The 17,949-nt window shown below is 40.2% G+C and overlaps 1 protein-coding gene across 8 annotated transcripts in view; it reads left to right on the plus strand.

Moving 5' to 3' along the window:
• The window catches only part of PHACTR2 (phosphatase and actin regulator 2), a 237,409-nt gene that overhangs the window by 115,162 nt on the left and 104,298 nt on the right, over positions 1 to 17,949 (plus strand). Inside the window, exon 1 of one of the 8 annotated variants that reach the window (XM_059700562.1) lies at positions 7,839 to 8,088. The exons of the other annotated variants lie outside the window; for them this stretch is intronic. Within the exon in view, the coding sequence (XP_059556545.1) occupies positions 8,043 to 8,088 (46 nt within the window). The 5' untranslated portion in view covers positions 7,839 to 8,042. Of the gene's footprint in view, positions 1 to 7,838; positions 8,089 to 17,949 lie in introns of those variants that run through there. 8 annotated transcript variants of the gene reach the window in all.

Raw genomic sequence — 17,949 nt, forward strand, 5'->3', positions numbered from 1 at the left:
CAAAAATAAATAGTGGATATGAGTTTTTCATCTGTTTTTAGTTATAGAATGCTGAGCTATTTAATAATGGAAGTGGTTTAAATAACACTAAAAATGCATTTGTATTTTTCCCTGAAGGCAAAATAATAAGCTTTAAATTTGCCTTCCTACTAGTGATGTTTCAGTTCTTATAACTACCAGGTAGTTCTGTTCTTCATCTTGAATTGTCTTCAACTACATTCCAATAACTTTTTCCATTAAAAAATGCAGTGTAGATATTTTTGCTATTTGTTTAATTCTATATCTCAAGTATATAGAACAGAGCCCTTTGCAAAGGATATGCATAATAAATATTTGTTAGTTGAACGATGAACCAATAAATGAATTCTTATTTATATAGAACTATCATGCATATATAATAAAGACCCCATGTATTTTCATGGAATATGAATACAATGAAATACAGTTGTAACCCAAATGCTCATAAATTGGTAAATGGATAAACTTTGGGATAGCCATATAATGGAACACTACTCAGAACAAAAAGGAACAAAATACTGATACATGCAAATATATTAAGTGAAAGCAGCCAGGTATAAAAAAAATCCTGCATACGTGTTATTCCACTTATATGAAATTTTAGGAAAGCCAAAACTATAGGGATGGAAAGCAGGTCAGTAGTTGCCCAATGCCAGGGGTGGAACAGGGATTAACCATGATGGAACTCTTTAAGGTTCCCAAAATTTTCTAAAACTTCCTTGTGGTCGTGATTGTACTACCTATTTACCAATATTTATTGAACTGTTTACTTGAAATGGGTAGATGTTAGGGTTTTGGAATTATTCCTCAAAAAGCTATAAGCAATAAATAAATACAGTTAATACTAACAGCATACTATCAGAATTTAATCTTTCTGTTTTAAGAAGTGCTTCATGATTTTGAGGTTTCTTCAGAAAGAATTGCTGACTCTGTAGTGGAAAGATTTGGATTTAGCAGTTAATAAAATTCAGAGCCTTCCCTCTAGAAGCCCATGGTTCATCCTTAACTCTTGGTAGAACACAGCTCTACCAGTACTCACCATTGTAATCATTTACCTGTAAGTCCCAACACCCACCCTCCACATGTATAGTAGTCCCCCTTATCCATGGTTTCTCTTTCCGCAATTTCAGTTACCCATGGTCAACTGTGGCCTAAAAATATTAAATGGAAAGTTCCAAAAATAAACAATTCATAAATTTTGCATTACTGCCATTCTGATAGCGTGATGAAGTCTCGTGTTGTCTCACTCCGTCCTGCCCAGGATATGAGTCATCCTTTGTCCAGTGTATCCAGGCTGTATGCACGCCCTGCCTGTTAATCAAGGAGTAGGCCTCCCGGTTATCGGATTGACTGGGGCAGAATCCCAGTGCTTGAGTTCAAGTAACCTTTATTTTATTTAATAATGGTCCCAAAGTCATCCGCATAACTTCTATTATAGTATATTGTTATAATTGTTCTATTTGATTATTAGTTCTTATTGCTAATCTCTTACTGTGCCTTACTTATAACTTAAACTTTATTATAAGTATGTCTATATAGGAAAAAGCCTAGTATATATAGGGTCCAGTACTCTCTGCAGTCTGAGGAATCCACTTAGGGATCTTGGAACACATCCTCCGTGCACAAGCAGGGACTACTGTGCAGGGTGGGGCAAAAGGAGGTTTACAGTTGTGAGTACGTGAAACATAGAGTTTATGCTTGTATTATTAATTATTGCATTATTTTCCATTACAAATAACTGTCAACCTCCTTTTGCCTTGACCTGTATATACTATGAATCCCACCAGAGCAGGGGTCTGTACCTCACTTATCTTCATGGCCATGCACTAGAGGTGCTGGTACTCATGGGAGGCCCTCTGTTAATTCTGTTGAATGTCTCGATGATTATTAATAAAATGGCATGTAAAAGGAAATCTGCGGGACTTGATATTATCTTGCAATGGAGTTCACCTACTATTGCCAAAATCATACATATATTCCTAAGGGACTTTTTTCCAATTCATACCTCGAATTGCTATAATTAAAGAGATAACCCAAATCCTTATTCTTTTATTTACCACTTATATATTAGATGCCCTCTGTGTGCTCAACATTTTGTTATATTTTAGGGAGGGATACGATGGTTAAGGAAACAGGGATTTGGACCTTATTTAATGCAATTATTTTCGGTAAATTATTCAAGATGTCTTAAAGGACTGTTCTTTATAGATTTTTGGTCAGTAAAGATTATTAATTTTATAACAGTTGTCAGAGTTTTATGTACAGTGGGTGAGTAATTTGTTTTTCTTATGAAATGATGCGCAGCGCATTGCACACTTTTTCTCCTGGGGTGGGGGGAGGGGGGGAGTTTTTGCAAAAGGAAATTCCAGCACCACCCCCTGAGGTCTTTATTTGCCAGAGTAAATCTTCCAACTGTCCAGCTCAATCAGTAAGTACGCACACGTGAGGCACAGCACGCCCTCTACACAAAGGCAGGGCCAAGGTATTTTGTTAATCCTTTTAGCCTGAGCAAGCAGCAGAAGGAAAACTCAGGAAATAAATCACATAAAAATATGAGAACAATAGGAAAGAAAAGCCCGTCCTACAGGTTTGTTTCCTGTGCTAATACTTGCGGAATGTGGTTTTCTGTCCTGCTGATGCTTAATATAACTAAAATGTCCAAAGTTGTAATTTTTTTTTCTTAACCAAGTTCTCCTTGATCTGTTTATATTTTCATGTTAAAACTAAAATCTCTCAGAATTGTCCAAATAAAAGGCATAGGAAACATCCGGTTGCAATTGCTACAGAGTAGTTTTTTAAAGTAAACACTAGCTACATATATAGAATTCCAGGTGAAATGATAAGATATAGTAAAACTGTTTTTCAGTAGTTATTCTTTTTGTAAGTAAACTACTTCCTTTCACAAAATGTACCCAAGTTTTGGGTAGTACAAAGTTTTTAAAAACCAGTAGATATTCTAATTAAAAATAAAACGAACTTAACATTTAAAATGTTTTGCACATCAGTTTTTAGTTTCTGATTTATGTATTCTTTTACCTGATTGTTAGAACCTATTGTATTAAAATAACCTTCTAAGTTTAAAAATTGCCCTCTAGCACCTCCATCAGAGGAAGGGAGAAAAGGCAGTTTCCTGCTTTTTAATAAATCTGACAACAGTAAGTAGAAAGAACATAACTAGCTAAAAATGCTGCTTTAGATCACCTATGAATTTGTGTTGTTTCATCTGAGCATTGTACCTGGAAAATAAACCTGTATTTCTAAAAACCCTCTGTGGACAGTTACTAAGTCATAATTACTCAATTTCATTTCCTTCCCACTAAGAAAGGGTTTTCTGAGACAGCAATTTCCATGACTCAAGGAAACGTCAGTAATTTGCTGGATCTCCATGGCTAAGTTCAGGAACAAGGGTGGCAAGTACATGGACCTTCACCTCCTTGTACCTGGCCACCACCTCCTTGCTCCCAGGGCCACCACTGCTGTGATCAACCATCACACCCTGGACTCTTCCTAGCCCTTCTCCTCCTAACTGCTGGTGTCTCGAAATGGGCCCAGCACCTGGCAGCAGCTGGGCGAAGCGAACACCCAGGCTCCTGTTCATGGCATTTGTGCTCTTAGGGAGGAAGTTGTCACTCTTTCTCCCACTCCAAGCTAAGATTTGGCCGCCTAAAGCAGCTGGCAGTGTCCTGAGTGACAGGATTTAGTAGTGGTGGCAGTAGCAATTGTTAGCCACCAAATTATAGGTCTGCAATTGGGACTTTGACCTAGTAGGAAAGAAGTTTAGGTTTATGCCTCTTTTAACTTTTATCCAATAGGTGTAGTGATTTCCATTCATTAGGCGTGCACTGTGACATTGGGCACCCCAGACGGGTGAGCTTAGCAACTCCTACCTCGGACTAGCCAGTGAAACCTGTGTTGTAGGGCAGAATACTTGAAAATCTCAGTAAGTACACCGCTTCATCACAAGGCAAAAACAGTTTCAGGAAGAGGAAATTCCATCTAATCCATTCTTCATTACTTTCCAGAATTATATGAATAAATCATCGAAGTTGTTTCAAGGATTGAAAAATATTTAGACTGGACTGTGGAAAAATCAGTAGATGCCATCCCTCTGTATTTTTAGGAAGGCTTAACATAAACGATTCCTCACACTCTGTCCTCGTATGGTTTGGTGGCAGCGTATTATAAGAGATGAAAGTAGTAGTATGCTGAAGTCAGCTCATACAGGGCAGTTGTTATATGTCCAGGAATTTTGCAAACCAGTTGACATAAATTTTGCAAGTTGGTTGACCACTTGTTGAATTGGCCATTGTAGAAGTATTTGCATCTTGGAAACTGGCAAACACTGCACATTGCAAATCAATCTTGTCTCCTACCCCCAGACAAAACTGATTAAACATTTACCAGGATAGCACTAGATAAGAGACTGGCTTAGAAATATAGACCAAAGAGCAGGATCAATGGGATAAATGCTGAAGAATTACCTTCCTCAGAGTTAGATGTCAGCACTGATCTTGCTTAGCACTTAAAAAAAAAAAAAAAAAGTTCCCTGGAAAGAGGTAATAGAGAACTATCCATATTTTTCAGATGACATTAAACATTCCCATAGTTTAAACTATAGGCCCATAGCATTAACACCCAGAACTCTTAGAAAACTGTGAGTTGGCTGAATAATAGCAGAATATGGAAAGAGTAAGGCAAATTTAGGAGAAATTGCCTTTAAATATCCTTGTTAAATGATAACTTCTAACCTTTGTGTTATAACCTAGAAATGAAATGTAGGGATTTCTGTCGACATTTTCTGTGGTCAGTAGAATAATTTGTTAGCTGTGATAAAAAAGGCTGCTTCAACGCCAAGCCCCATCAGAAGCTCTGGAAATCAAATAGAAGAGCTGGCCCACCCGTCTAAAGCAACCCTAGTGCACACTTCCTGCAGCTTTGGTTGACATGCTTCACGAATAATGTAATGGAACTGGACAAGTTTCAGAGAAAAGCTTGTAACCTGATCGGGGGATTATAAGAATCCCAGATGAGGCTAAGATTATATTAACTAGCAAATCATGAAAGGTTTTGAATAAAGTAAATATAGATGGATTTAGGGAATCCTGAAAGACTAGAACTATGGAGTACCACTTTGATGTTTGACATAAGAAACTGTAGAAGAAAATAAAAGGGACACATTATTGTTTTTCAAGGAAAAGAAGTACCTACAGTAAAAATGTTGTACCTCAAAGTTTAACTTCTGTCAATTTTTAAAAATCATTACATGAGGGTATTTTAATGTGTGACATCTAATGTGTATTTCCTCTAATCAATGACCTCCGTTATTAATTAAGCTTTATCAATGGAAGAAAGACTGAGAGGTTCCCTCCTCTCAATTTAGGCTGAGCAAACACTTAACCTGGCTTTTTGTTGTTGTTGTGTTAAGGCAACTTAAAGCAAAGAAATGGAAAAATCACTAGAATTGTTTACTTTTATTGTTAAACCCTCCCAGCTGGGGTGTGTTCCTAAACACAACAGTTTTTCACTTTTAAGGAAATTTAGTTAGGATTAATTTCAATATCCTAATTAGAACTCACATCTTATTTAATCCTTAATTTCTTTTGAGAAAAAAAAAAATCAGGGTTTCTTAAGAGTGGATTTGACGCGGGCGGAGTGGGGGTGGAGGGAGGTGGTGGTGGTAAGAGATCAACCAAAGGACTTGTATGCATGCATATGAGCATAACCAATGGACACAGACAGTAGGGGGGTGAGGGCATGTGCTTGGTGGGTGGGAGCAGCCAGGGAGAGGTCAATGGGAGAAAAAGGAAACTCATGTAATACTTTAAACAATACAGAACTTAAATTAAAATTTTAAAAAAGCGTGAATTTGGCAAAGGGAAGTAGATAATTGATTCTAGGGGGAAAAATCTTTCTCATGATGGAGGGTAGGCTATTTGGGTGTTTAAAATTAGGGCAACTATAATGAAACAAACAAGCAAATATATTTCAAAAAATAAAACAACACAAACTTTCATGTTTTAAGTATTAAATCGATTATTTTATTTAATATATACACTTTGTAGCTTTTTAAGAATTTTAAGTTGAATCTTTAGGAAAACCTAGAAAGTTAAAGCTGTGGCAAGTGACCTAAATATAATGCACGTGGGTTTTTTTACTGCTTAGTGAAATATGTCTCTCTCAAAAGTGCACAAATCATAGTACACAGCTCAATGGGTTTTCCTAAAGTGAACACATTTATGCAACCACCATCCAGTCTAATGCCATATACCTACATAGAAGTATACATATGTACACATATTTTTGGTTCATAAACTAATTAGGAGGGAAAATTCAAAATGATAAATCTAATCTTTTACATTTAACCAGATATTTAATCATTCTTAATTTTATCATGCGTTTATAAGGATCCCAGTTCCCACCTTATATGTTTTCCTTTAGTTAGAATAATTTTCTTTATCATTTTCTGTAATGAACATCTGTGTTGGTGCTGAAATTTACCAGTTATCTTTTATATGAAAATATTATTGTTTTGCTGTTTTTTAAATTGTACTTTCACAAGTTATGGGTTTCTTAGGTTTTAGAGGATTTTTTTTAAGCACCTAGCACTGTCCTGGGTTTCAGTGGATTATGGTGACACACCAGCTATTGCTCAGGTGCTCTACCTCACTAGGTAATACAGGGTGGGGCAAAAGTAGGTTTACCGTTATTCGTACAGAGAATAATACAACAATTAATAAATATACTATAGGAATAAGCTCTCTTTCTGTACTCACGACTCTAAACCTTCTTTTACCCACCCTGTATATATGGCCTAGATCATTGATTATACTAACCATCAATTGTAAATACCAAGAGTAGTTACATTTGTATTTTGAAGAAGACTGAGAGTTTTTTTAAAAAATATATTTTATTGATTTTTTAAGGAGAGGAAGGGAGAGAGATAGTTAGAAACATCCATGAGAGAGAAACATCAATCAGCCGCCTCCTGCACATCTCCTACGGGGTATGTGCCCGCAACCCAGGTACATGCCCTTGGCCAGAATCGAACCTGGGACCTTTCAGTCCGAAGGCCGAGGCTCTATCCACTGAGCCAAACCGGTTTTGGCAAGAAGACTGAGATTTAATAGAATATTATAGTAGACTTTAATTCAACTTTTAGGCAGCGTGAGCTTCTAAAGTAAGTTACTGTTGTTTTCACCTTTTGTTTATTTTAAACACCTTACCACATGGTCTGGGAGTCCTCACAGGAGAGGCGAGCGTCCTCGGCTTTAGGTGGTAGAGAGCAAGCAAAGTGTGTATTTAAGTGATCTCACACATGGATCTATCATTCAGATTTATTGTCCAACCCGCCTGGGGCCACTGATGTGTGTGTGTGTGTGTGTGTGTGTGTGTGTTTTAATTCTATTTGTTAAAAGAAAGATAATTATTAAAACAAGAAAAAAATGCACGCAACACAGACATCTAACGGTGCTGCAGTATTGCGAACACAATGTGAGGAAGGAACTAACTTAAAAGAAACACATTTTCTTAAATTAAGTACCGTGACTAAATACTGTAATTCCTTCCCTTCCAGTCCTTAAGGATCCTTTGACATTGAACCTTTCAGTTAAAAGGGAGTCGCCTGAACTCTCTACTACCGTGGGGGGAGGGGGGGTGCTGGTATCACAGACCCGGTGGGCGCGGCTGGACAGCCCGGGCCTCTCCCCTCCCCACTCCTTCGCCCCCCACTTCCCCCTCCCCTCCTCCCTTTCCCCTCTCCCCCTCTCCCCCTCACTCCTCCTCCGTCACCCCTGACCCCGGCTAATCTGCATAGAGGAATGACAGGCATCCGCTGGGCAGGATCCGCCGCGCCGGCTGCGGCCGGCCGGGCTGCGAGACCCGCGTGGGGGAGAAGGTGAGGGACGCGGCGGGCGGCTGCGCACCGGCCGGGCCATGAGCGCTGGGGACTCTGTCTGCGCGCGGACCCATGAGCGAAGGACCCACAGAGCCCCGTGATCGCCGGACCTGGCCCTGCGACCCTAGACATGGGCCAGACCTCGGTCTCCACGCTGTCCCCGCAGCCCGGCAGCGGTGAGTCCGGGGCGCGCGCGATGCGCTCCCGCGGCGCCGGCGGCGCGGGGCGGGCTGGGGGCGGCGGGGCGGTCGGGGGCCCCTCCGCTCGTCCTGCCCGGCCCGATCCCGCCAAGTCCCCGGGAGAAACCCGAGAGGGAGCGCTCCCCCGAACTCTTTGTCGTGGAAAAGTGGAATGCCTTTTGGGACCCGGCCGACTGGACCTTAAAGGCGCAGGCTCCATTTTCTGCAGGGGATGCCTCTCTTTGGTCATTCTCTGAATTGCTTCGGAGCCTGAAATTTCCGAGAAACACCAGCGGCGTAGTAGTGCTGTGTTTTTAAAACGGGAAACGTAGATAAACGTGCCAACCGGTTTTTCTGTATTTACGCTTGGCTTCTGAACAGACCAGAACGGAATTCTTTCAAGCCTTTCAACTGATTTATGGTTTGTTTTTCGGAGTACAAGAAGTGCTGATTCCCTCCTTTCTCTTATCCTGGCAGAACGCTGAATACTTAGTAGCTAACTGCAAAAAGTCGCCTAATTGTGTCAAATGGTTCTTGGGTTGTTGATGTTAGACACATCAGCTATAACATTTGGGAACGCATCTCATGAACTCAGTTATTGAGGGCTAAAGTTCATTTTATGGAAACCTGTGTAACGTTTCTGATTTATAATGCCCTGTTTTAAGTTTCTTTCTCTTTTTTTCATTTTCTTAAACAAAACAAAAAAAGGGGAAGGAAGGTTCCTCTGCCATTTCTCCAGGAGTGTATGGATAAGTAACTTTTTGGTGGTGTTACTTGTGATTAGAGAATAAGTGTAAAAGGTACTATTTTGGTAATTCTCCATTGACAATGAAAAAATACTTCAAAGGAGCCATTTACATTATTCCTTCATCTATTAGATACGCTTTTGAAATTGTGTAAATGTCAACAGGATGTTACTGAAAGGAAATGACAGGGCACAGATGAAGGTTTTTGTTTTTGTAAATCAGCTCCAGGATGTCTCTAACTAGACAGAGTTCTACCATCCCAACCTCTCCCCACATGGGTTTGTTTATTATTCTGCAGAGCTTCACTCCCTGAACTATCATAAGCTCTGCTGAGGCTTTTGGTAGTGCCCTGAGAGAATGAACCCTCTGCAAAGGAGAGAAACCGGAATCCCCGAACATCACACCTTCCCTCATTGCTAATGACAAGGCTGGGCAGCGCTCCAGAACATGAGAGACTTCATATTAGTGGGGGTTCTGATTAGAAGAGTGAATTTTGTGTTAACAAAAATCAGGGAATATTCCATAAATGATGTGTAAGAAGCAGAGCAGGATCCTAAAATGTGGCTGTCCTAGCTCTTACCTAGTATAGAAAAAAACAAAAAACCAGATTACTATAATTCCTAATTAAACGACTAGTCATGCCAAGAGAGTATACAATTTATTTAGATAAAAGTAATTTAGACAAAAAGTCATCCTTGACCATAAAATACTTAAATTGCAGGGCCTCGGTTTAGTTGTCTAAAAATTTGTATGCTCCTAGCCGGTTTGGCTCAGTAGATAGAGCATCGGCCTGTGGACTGAAGGATCCCTGGTCCCATCCTCATCAAGGGCACATGCCCGGGCTGCGGGCTCCGTCCTCAGTGGGGGTGTGCAGGAGGCAGCCGATCAATGATCTCTCTCATCATTAATATTTCTCTCTCTCTCTCTCTCTCTCTCTCTCTCTCTCTCTCTCTCTCTCTCTCTCTCTCTCTCTTCCTCTCTGATATCAATAAAAATATATTTTAAAAGTTTGTAGTGAAGTGACCAATCCAGACAACCCTCCAGAAAGGGTTTTTCCAGTTCTATTTGGTTGATTAAGGGATGGCAGTAGCTACAAGTTTCAGTATTGAGGAGTGGAGTAATTTTCACATGGTATCTACTTGGGTTCTCTAGGTCTATTACTATTACTCCATTTCCCCGAAGTTTTACCATCAGATTCTGAGTGAAAAGATAAAACCAACAACAACAAAAGAACATTTGGTTGTCATATCTAAGTTTTATATTCATGTTGGTATTCTACTCTGCGTCTGAGAGTGTCATACCTTCTACTCTTCCAAGTATTTTGTTCGCTCCTTATTAGCTGTTTCACAGTGGCTTTACAAAAGGTGTGAAGATTCTTCTGCTTGTGCTCAGCTAGCTACTAGTTGGTTAAGCCTAGAGTCGCTGCTAGGGGTCATAGTGGTGAAGATGATTCTCATCTTAAACACTTAGCGGGGGCAATCTGTTTGAGTCTAAGGAGTCAGTATCACAGAGTCCAATGGTTTGCACTTGTTACTGGATTTGGGCTTGTGTAAGAATCATCATTGTAGGCTATAAGGTGGCTTGCTGTTCACTCTCTTGATTTCAGGCTTTTTTGAGCCTTTCAGCCTAAGGCCGCATCTGTTTCTCCGGGATCTAGGAAAACCATTAATAATTATTTCTGAAAACATGCAGTTAATTTCTGTTTTTTTAAAGAATGTTCACTTTTGCCACTTCTATTTAACATTATGCTGTATATAATATGTGAGAGCAATTAGACAAAAATAAAAGAAATAAAAGGCATTCAGATTGGAAAGGTGGAAATAAAATGATCTCTCCTTGCACATGACCTTGTGTGTAGATCTTGTATATAGTATGATCTTGTATATAGGAATCCACTAAAAAATATATTAAGACAAAAAAAAACAAAACACCACCACCAAAATACTAGTTCAGCCCTTGCTACAATTTTTGCATATCTATAAACTAGCAAGGGACATTATGAAAATGAAATAAGCACACAGTTTCATTTATAATAGCATCAAAACCAATAAAATCCTTAGGGATAAAGTTAACAAAGGAAGAGTAAGACTTATACACTGAAAACTATATTGTGGAAAGAAATCAAAGAAAACCTAAATAAATGGGAAGACATCCATATTTATGGGTTGAAAGACTTCATATTGTTGAGAGAGCAATATTATTCAAATTGATCTACAAGTTCAACAAATCCTTATCAAAGTCCCAGGTTGGCTTTTTTTTTCTTTCCAGAAATTAAAAATCTGATTGTAAAATTCATATGGAAATGCAAGAAAGCCAGAATAGCCAAAAGAATCTTGGAAAAGAAGAAGAGTGTTAGAAAACTTACACTTTTCTGTCTCAAAACTTACTATAAAACTACAGTAATCTAGACAGTGTGGCCTCTTAATAGACATTTGGTCAATGGGATAGAATTGAGAGTTCAGAAATAAACCCTTACATATACAGTCAATTGATACTTGACAAGGGTGCCAACATAATTCAATAAAAAAAGAATTGTCTTTTCAACAAATGATGCTGGACAATTGGATAACCACATGTAAAAGAATGAAATTGGAAAGCTACATCACACCATACATAAAAAAACTTAAAATATATCTTAGACCAACATATAAGAGAACTATAAAACTCTTAAAAGAAAGCATAGCTATAAATCTTAATGTTGGTTAAGCAATGGTTTTTTAGATGTGACACCAAAAATACAAATAAAAGGAAAAATATAGATAAATTGGACACAATAAAAAATTTAAAACTCTGAGTTGCAAACCATATTATCAAAGAAGTAAAAGCACAACCCAGAGAATGAGAAAATATTTGCAAATCATGTATCTGATAAGGGACTTGTATCCATTGTACAAATAACTCTTACAACTCAATAATAGGAAGGCAAATTACCTAATTAAAATGACTTGTTTTGCTCCTGATCTAAGGGGGTAAGCTGTCAATCTTTTACTATAAAATATCATATTAGCTGTGGTTCTTTTCATAGATGCCCTTTATCAAAAAGTTCCCTTCTATTCCTAGTTTGTGAGTGTCTTTATAGTGAAAGAGTGTTGGGTTTTGTCAAAGGCTCTTTTTTTTTTTTTTTTTTTTTTTTTGCTTCTATTGAGATGATCAAATGGTTTTTGTTCTATGTTCTATTAATATAGCATATTACATTACTTGATTTTCGGATGTTAAACTAACCCTGCATTCTTGGGATAAGCCTACCTGGGGGTGGTATATAATACCTCTAATATTTTGCTGGATTTCATTTGCTAGTATTTTATTAAGGACTGGACCTGTTATTTCTAAGTACAGGCTAAATAGAATGCTCCCAAATAGTGTGCTCTCTGTATCCTCTGGTGTCGTGCTCTAAAAGAGATGAGACTTCCAGCATTCCCATTGCCAAGAACAGGACACAATAAACATTGATTGAGTGTATGAATGACTGAACAAATATTCTCAATGAACAACTTGACTACTTAGAGCTAATGACTATACTAGTATGAATGAGAGCTATGTATTATTTTTATTCATTTTTACTTCAAGAATTGCATGTTACTCTGGCTCTATTGTCTGAAGGGTGGTGTCTGAATCTAGTAACCATTTATTCCAGTCTTCTTCAGCCCCACCCCACTCCCACTGTGCTGAAGGCCAGCTCTTGACTGCTTAGCCTCAGTCCTTGAGTTGAAAGCACCAACAAAATCACTCTTCTCATTTTTAGGAGACAAGAGAACACACGTGAATAAAATATGCAGGATTACACCTAGACCATGATAGAACCTTTATCTGTGTTTTTTGGTTTCCATATTTTGGTTGGGACCTTATATTTATCATGTTCAGGATATTTCCTTGTAAACCCTGTATAAGAATAAATCATAAAGGCAAAAATGGACAGAGTTTATTTTCCTTAATGAAAATAACATGCACATGGTCAAAAGTCAAACTTTACAGGATGGCTCGGGTTTTACTCCCTTCTAGACTTACAGTTCTTTTCCAATTATAACCCAGCATGTACAACTTTTTCATTCCAGTTTGTTTTCATTTATGTATTTACTAGTATCTTTGTCAAAACACAAGCAAGACATGTTATACTTTCCACTCGAGACTTTGAGTTGTTCAAGTGATATAACCTCAACATATTTCTATATGTATCTCTTTAATCTTGTAAACAAATGATATTATAAATGGATATATCGTAATTTCCTTTAAAACAACTCACGTTTTTATATTTTGTTTGTATTTTTATATTGTTTTGGGGTTCTTTTTTGTGTGTGTGTGCTATTATGAACAATGCTGAATGAACACCCTTATCTAAATATCTTGAACGACATGTACCAGTAAAATCCTAGCCGTGGAATTGCTGGGGCAAAGATTTGTATATTTTATTTTGATAGATGTATATTACTCTCACAGAGGCTGTATCCGTGTATGAGAATTCCTTTCTCTGCACTCTCTCACCAACACTGCATTTCAGAGGATAATTAATATCCCCATTTATAGATGAGGGAAACTAAAGCACAAGAGTTAAGTAACTTGCCCACAGTACTTCACCAAAGAAGAAACATAAAGGGCCAATTGGTATATGAAATAAAGTTTAAGCAATTCAATGGGGAGGGGGAGGAGTGAAGGATGCCATTGATCACCTATGAATTTAGCAAAGATGAAAAGGAATGATTGCCAGGAGATGGTTGTCTTGTTGTAGTTTAAACTGGTACAGCCATTCAGGAGAGCAGCTTGGTAATACATGTTAAAACCTTGCCCGGATGGCGTGGCTCAGTGGCTGAGCATAGACCTATGAACCAGGAGGTCACGGTTCAATTTCCAGTCAAGGCACATGCCCAGTTTGCGGGCTCAATCCCCAGCGTGGGGCATGCAGGAGGCAGCTGGTCAATGATTCTCTCTCATCATTGATGTTTCTGTCTCTCTCTCCCTCTCTCTTCCTCTCTCTGAAATCAATAAAAATATATTAAACACACACACACACACACACACACACACACACACACACAGCCCTAACTGGTTTGGCTCAGTGGAGAGTGTCGGCCTGTGGACTCCAGGTTCGATTCCAGTCAAGGGCATGTACCTTGATTGTAGGCACATCCCCAGTAGGGGATGTGTAGGAGGCAGCTGATTGATGTTTCTTTCTTATCGATGTTTCTAACTCTCTATCCCTCTCCCTTCCTCTCTATTAAAAAAAAAAATCAATGAAATATATTAAAAAAAACCCACAATACATAAAACCTTAAAATGTGCATGCACTCTGACCCAACAGATTTCACTTCCAAAAGCATATTGTGGAGGAAATAATTGCTTGCTGGAGCAATGTTTATCAAATTGGAAATAACTGATGGTCAAACAACAAGGGATTTAAAATTAATTGGGATATAATCATATAATAGAATAAGCCCTTTAAAATTAAATTTTTTTGAAAAGTGATTTTCATCATGAATAGCATAAAAATGTGAAGCATTGAGTTTAAAATAATACGTGCATAAAGGACAGAGAGAGGAAATTCATGTAGGTGGAGGTAGTGTGACGGTGATGGCTTTCCCCAGCTTTGGACATGGTCAAAGCCAAGGCTCTGTATCCAGTGTCTACCTGGACCCACTGGAGTTAAAGCCATGAGTTGGCCTGCAACTGTCGCCTACTCAGTGCAGTCGGGAAGGAGATTAGAATCCTGGATCCTTGAGCCTCTAATTAAGCCTCTTTCATTTGGATAGAGGAAAAGTTCCCAAATGTTCTCTTATCTTTAGGGACTTGAGTGTAACAGGCTGTGAGTCTCTACTCTTGGGAGTAAAAGCTCATGTTTAGTGGGGACTCAACTTATGTAGAAGTGATGTAGAGGTAGAAATAGTCTTCAGAAAATAAACACTTCTTGGTCCAGTTCCCCCCGGGATCCCTTTTGAAGCAGAGGGACAGAAAACAAAAACAAAAGGTTTTGTTTCCCAGAAGGGAATGGACAGATAACATTCCTTTGAAAAGTTTGATGTAACCATTATCCTTTATACTTTCAAACTACCCCTCCATTTATTTTCATTTCCTGGGCCTGGATATTTTTATTCATAGAAACCTTCTGGCAAGTATAACACTCCAACCCTTAACACGAAGGGAGTTTTGGCTGATGATGGATGGAAGTGGTATTTTGTTTAAGAATATTCTGGAAAGCTGTGCTGGTATGTGCTTGGTGGGGATATGCCTCAAATCCCCTCATTTTTTTAGGGGATATTAAGAAAAAAAGAGGGGCACTTTCTTCCAACAAACGCTGCCTGAACTAAAGTAATTACGTGTGAGGTCCCTGTGCAGGCCGTGGGGAAAGATCCACAGGTAAACCATACACAGACCTGCCCACAAGGGTCTGAGCCTAGAAGGCACTGATTAGAGATGTGCTGAAATGAGGGTGGGGGGGAAGGGATCCCTAGAGAACTGGGGGGACAAACTAGGGAGGCCAAAAAGTGTCTGAGAAGGACAAGAATTCAGGCTCTGAGATGGGGAAGGGTGGAAGGTAAGGCGAATCCACAGGTGGTAGGAACCACTGGAGGTTTTTTATCAAATGAGAGAAATGATTAGAGCTTTGCATGCGGTATTGATTTTGTTGGGGAGACTGAAAGCAAAACCAAGAAGTAGACAGCAACAAGATGAAGTGAGTGACTGATCTGGGAGACGGCTGGAGAAACGGGGAGGGTGAGGCCATTTCTGCATCTCTGCCATCTCCTTCATCTCCAGGTTCAAATATGCAACGGCCAGTTTGGCAGGTCTGCGTAGTCTTTAATGGGTGGCTCATAGGTTAAGGTCTAAGTAGAAGACTGAATTTCTCCTCCAAAGCTGTCCTTTGCTTGACCGCCTACTTTTCACCAAATGGTACCCTCCAACCATTCACTCGTTCTGGCCCGAAATCTAGGAGTCATCTGGGGTTTTCCCCGTCCCCTTCATATTGATCCACCAGCGTGTCCTGTCTATTTTTCTCCAAAAAGTATCATTCTCTCTATTTCTACTGCCACCATCTAAGCCTTGGTCAGGTGGTGGACTCGAGCTGGTCTCTTGCTACTGTTCTCAACCTTCTGCAATTCATTTTCCATATAACAGCTAAAGTGATTCCCCCCCCCCCCCATGACTGTTCCTTACTCAAAACCTTCCTGTGTCTTCCCATTGTGGTTAGAATAAAATCCAGATTTTAAACTATGGCCCTCAAGGCCATACATGATCCTCTGTGATCCCTGATCCCTGCCTACATTTCCGACTTTGTCTCCCACCGCTTTACCCACCTCCCCTGCCTCAACCCAATCTTTTTCAATCATCAGGCAAGCGTGGCTCCTTCTTGCCTACAACCTTGGCAGGACATTGAGGACACACTTTCTCTGCCTCTTTACAAAGCCAGCTCCAGCAATACCCCCTTCAGAGAGACCTTGGCTGCCCACCCGCCTCCAGAATATTCTGCCCACCCCAGCCACAGTTATCTCTTCCTTCATTCACTACCACTCAGATTATCTTGTTTATGTGTTTATTTGCTCATTGTCTCCCTTCTCCAGAGCTTAAGCTCCAGGAACTAAAGGAGGTTAGCTGTCTTTCCCCCCATATGTCTTATTCCGAGATATTTGCCTGACAAGAAAACTGTTGAATAAATGAATAGTTCGGTTTGGCCAGGCAGGACTGGTAGGAACTGAGTAGAAAGTTAAGTGGCGCCCAGGAATCATAGAGTTGCTTAAACTGATTCTTTAGAGTGCACCTCCAGTCTCTGACGAGCATGCTTACCTTGCTAATTATTGATTGTTTGGCTGACACATTCTTACTGACTTCAGAATATGGAAATCAAAGCTATGTCTCCCCTTTTCATATTTCCTCTGGCCCCAGTCACACATTTCTTACCCTCCCATATTCTCATCTTCCCCACATGCTTATAGTGTTTTGCTTAGATGGGTATTCCATGTAATTACATAAAAGCTAACAACAGCTAAGCCTTTGCAGACCATGATTACTTTTTCTTTCCTGCATAGCTTTTGCTTTCCCTACTTGTGATTTTGTTTGCTTGCTAAGGCTCCTATATACTACAAGGGGCCCAGTGCACGAACTCATGCACCTTGAAAGGAACTGTGGGCCTAGAGGCTACAGTGGGCACAGGGGCAGGTCTTGGCCCCTGCTGCCACAGCCCCCGGTCCCCTGTCTGCCAGCAGCCCCACTCCTGCTGCTGCCGCCGCTCCTTTGTGCTGACAGCACTGGCCCCGCTCGCACCCGCTGTTGGCACAGAACGATGGGGCTGGCGCCAGCAGCAGGTGCGAGTGGGGTCAGTGCCATCAGCGGGTGCGAGTGGAGGCTGCTGCCCAGATTGCCCCTCAGCAGCTTCTCCATTAGCGGGTGTGAGCGGAGCCAGCGCTGGCAGTGGGTGCGAGCACCAGGCAGGACCAAGCACAGAATTTTCAGTAGCCACCAGAGGCTCGCCCCGATGACAGTGACGTAGCTCCGCCTTGGTCTGGTGCCCCTACTCACCTGCTCCACCATCCCGCCTCGGCCATCATCCACCATGTTCCACGCTCTGCCACCAGCTGCCAATGCCCACCATGTTCCCCGTGCACCCCCTGATGGTCAGTGCTCATCATAGCAACCAGTTGTTGGGTTGTTCCACTGTTTGGTCTATTTGCATATTAGGATTACAGTGGGGCCTTGACTTACGAGTGTTCCAACTAACGAGTTTTTCGAGATACGAGCCGTCTCTCTCGGCCGATTTTTTGCTTTGAGTTGCGAGCTAAAATTCGGGTTACGAGCCAGCTTCAGATACCCCACCACTAGTTGCCGCAGCAAACGTCACAGTGAACGCCACAACATCAGCCCAGCATCACGTGTCTCACTCGTTCACTTTTGATTTGACATACGAGTAATTTGAGCTCCATCACGGAACGAATTAAATGCGTAAGTCAAGGCCCCACTGTATGTATGTATGTATGTATGTATGTATGTGTGTATATATATATTTATTTCTCAAACCTTTCCCCAGTTACATAGATCTTGATATGTTCAGACAGTTTTGTCATTCTAATTCATCTTTAAGAAGTTTATCCATACTTTTTTCCCTATTCTAATTTGAACTGGATTTCCTCTA

The sequence above is a fragment of the Myotis daubentonii genome, chromosome 6, assembly GCF_963259705.1.
Source record: "Myotis daubentonii chromosome 6, mMyoDau2.1, whole genome shotgun sequence".
NCBI classification, from domain to species: domain Eukaryota; kingdom Metazoa; phylum Chordata; class Mammalia; order Chiroptera; family Vespertilionidae; genus Myotis; species Myotis daubentonii.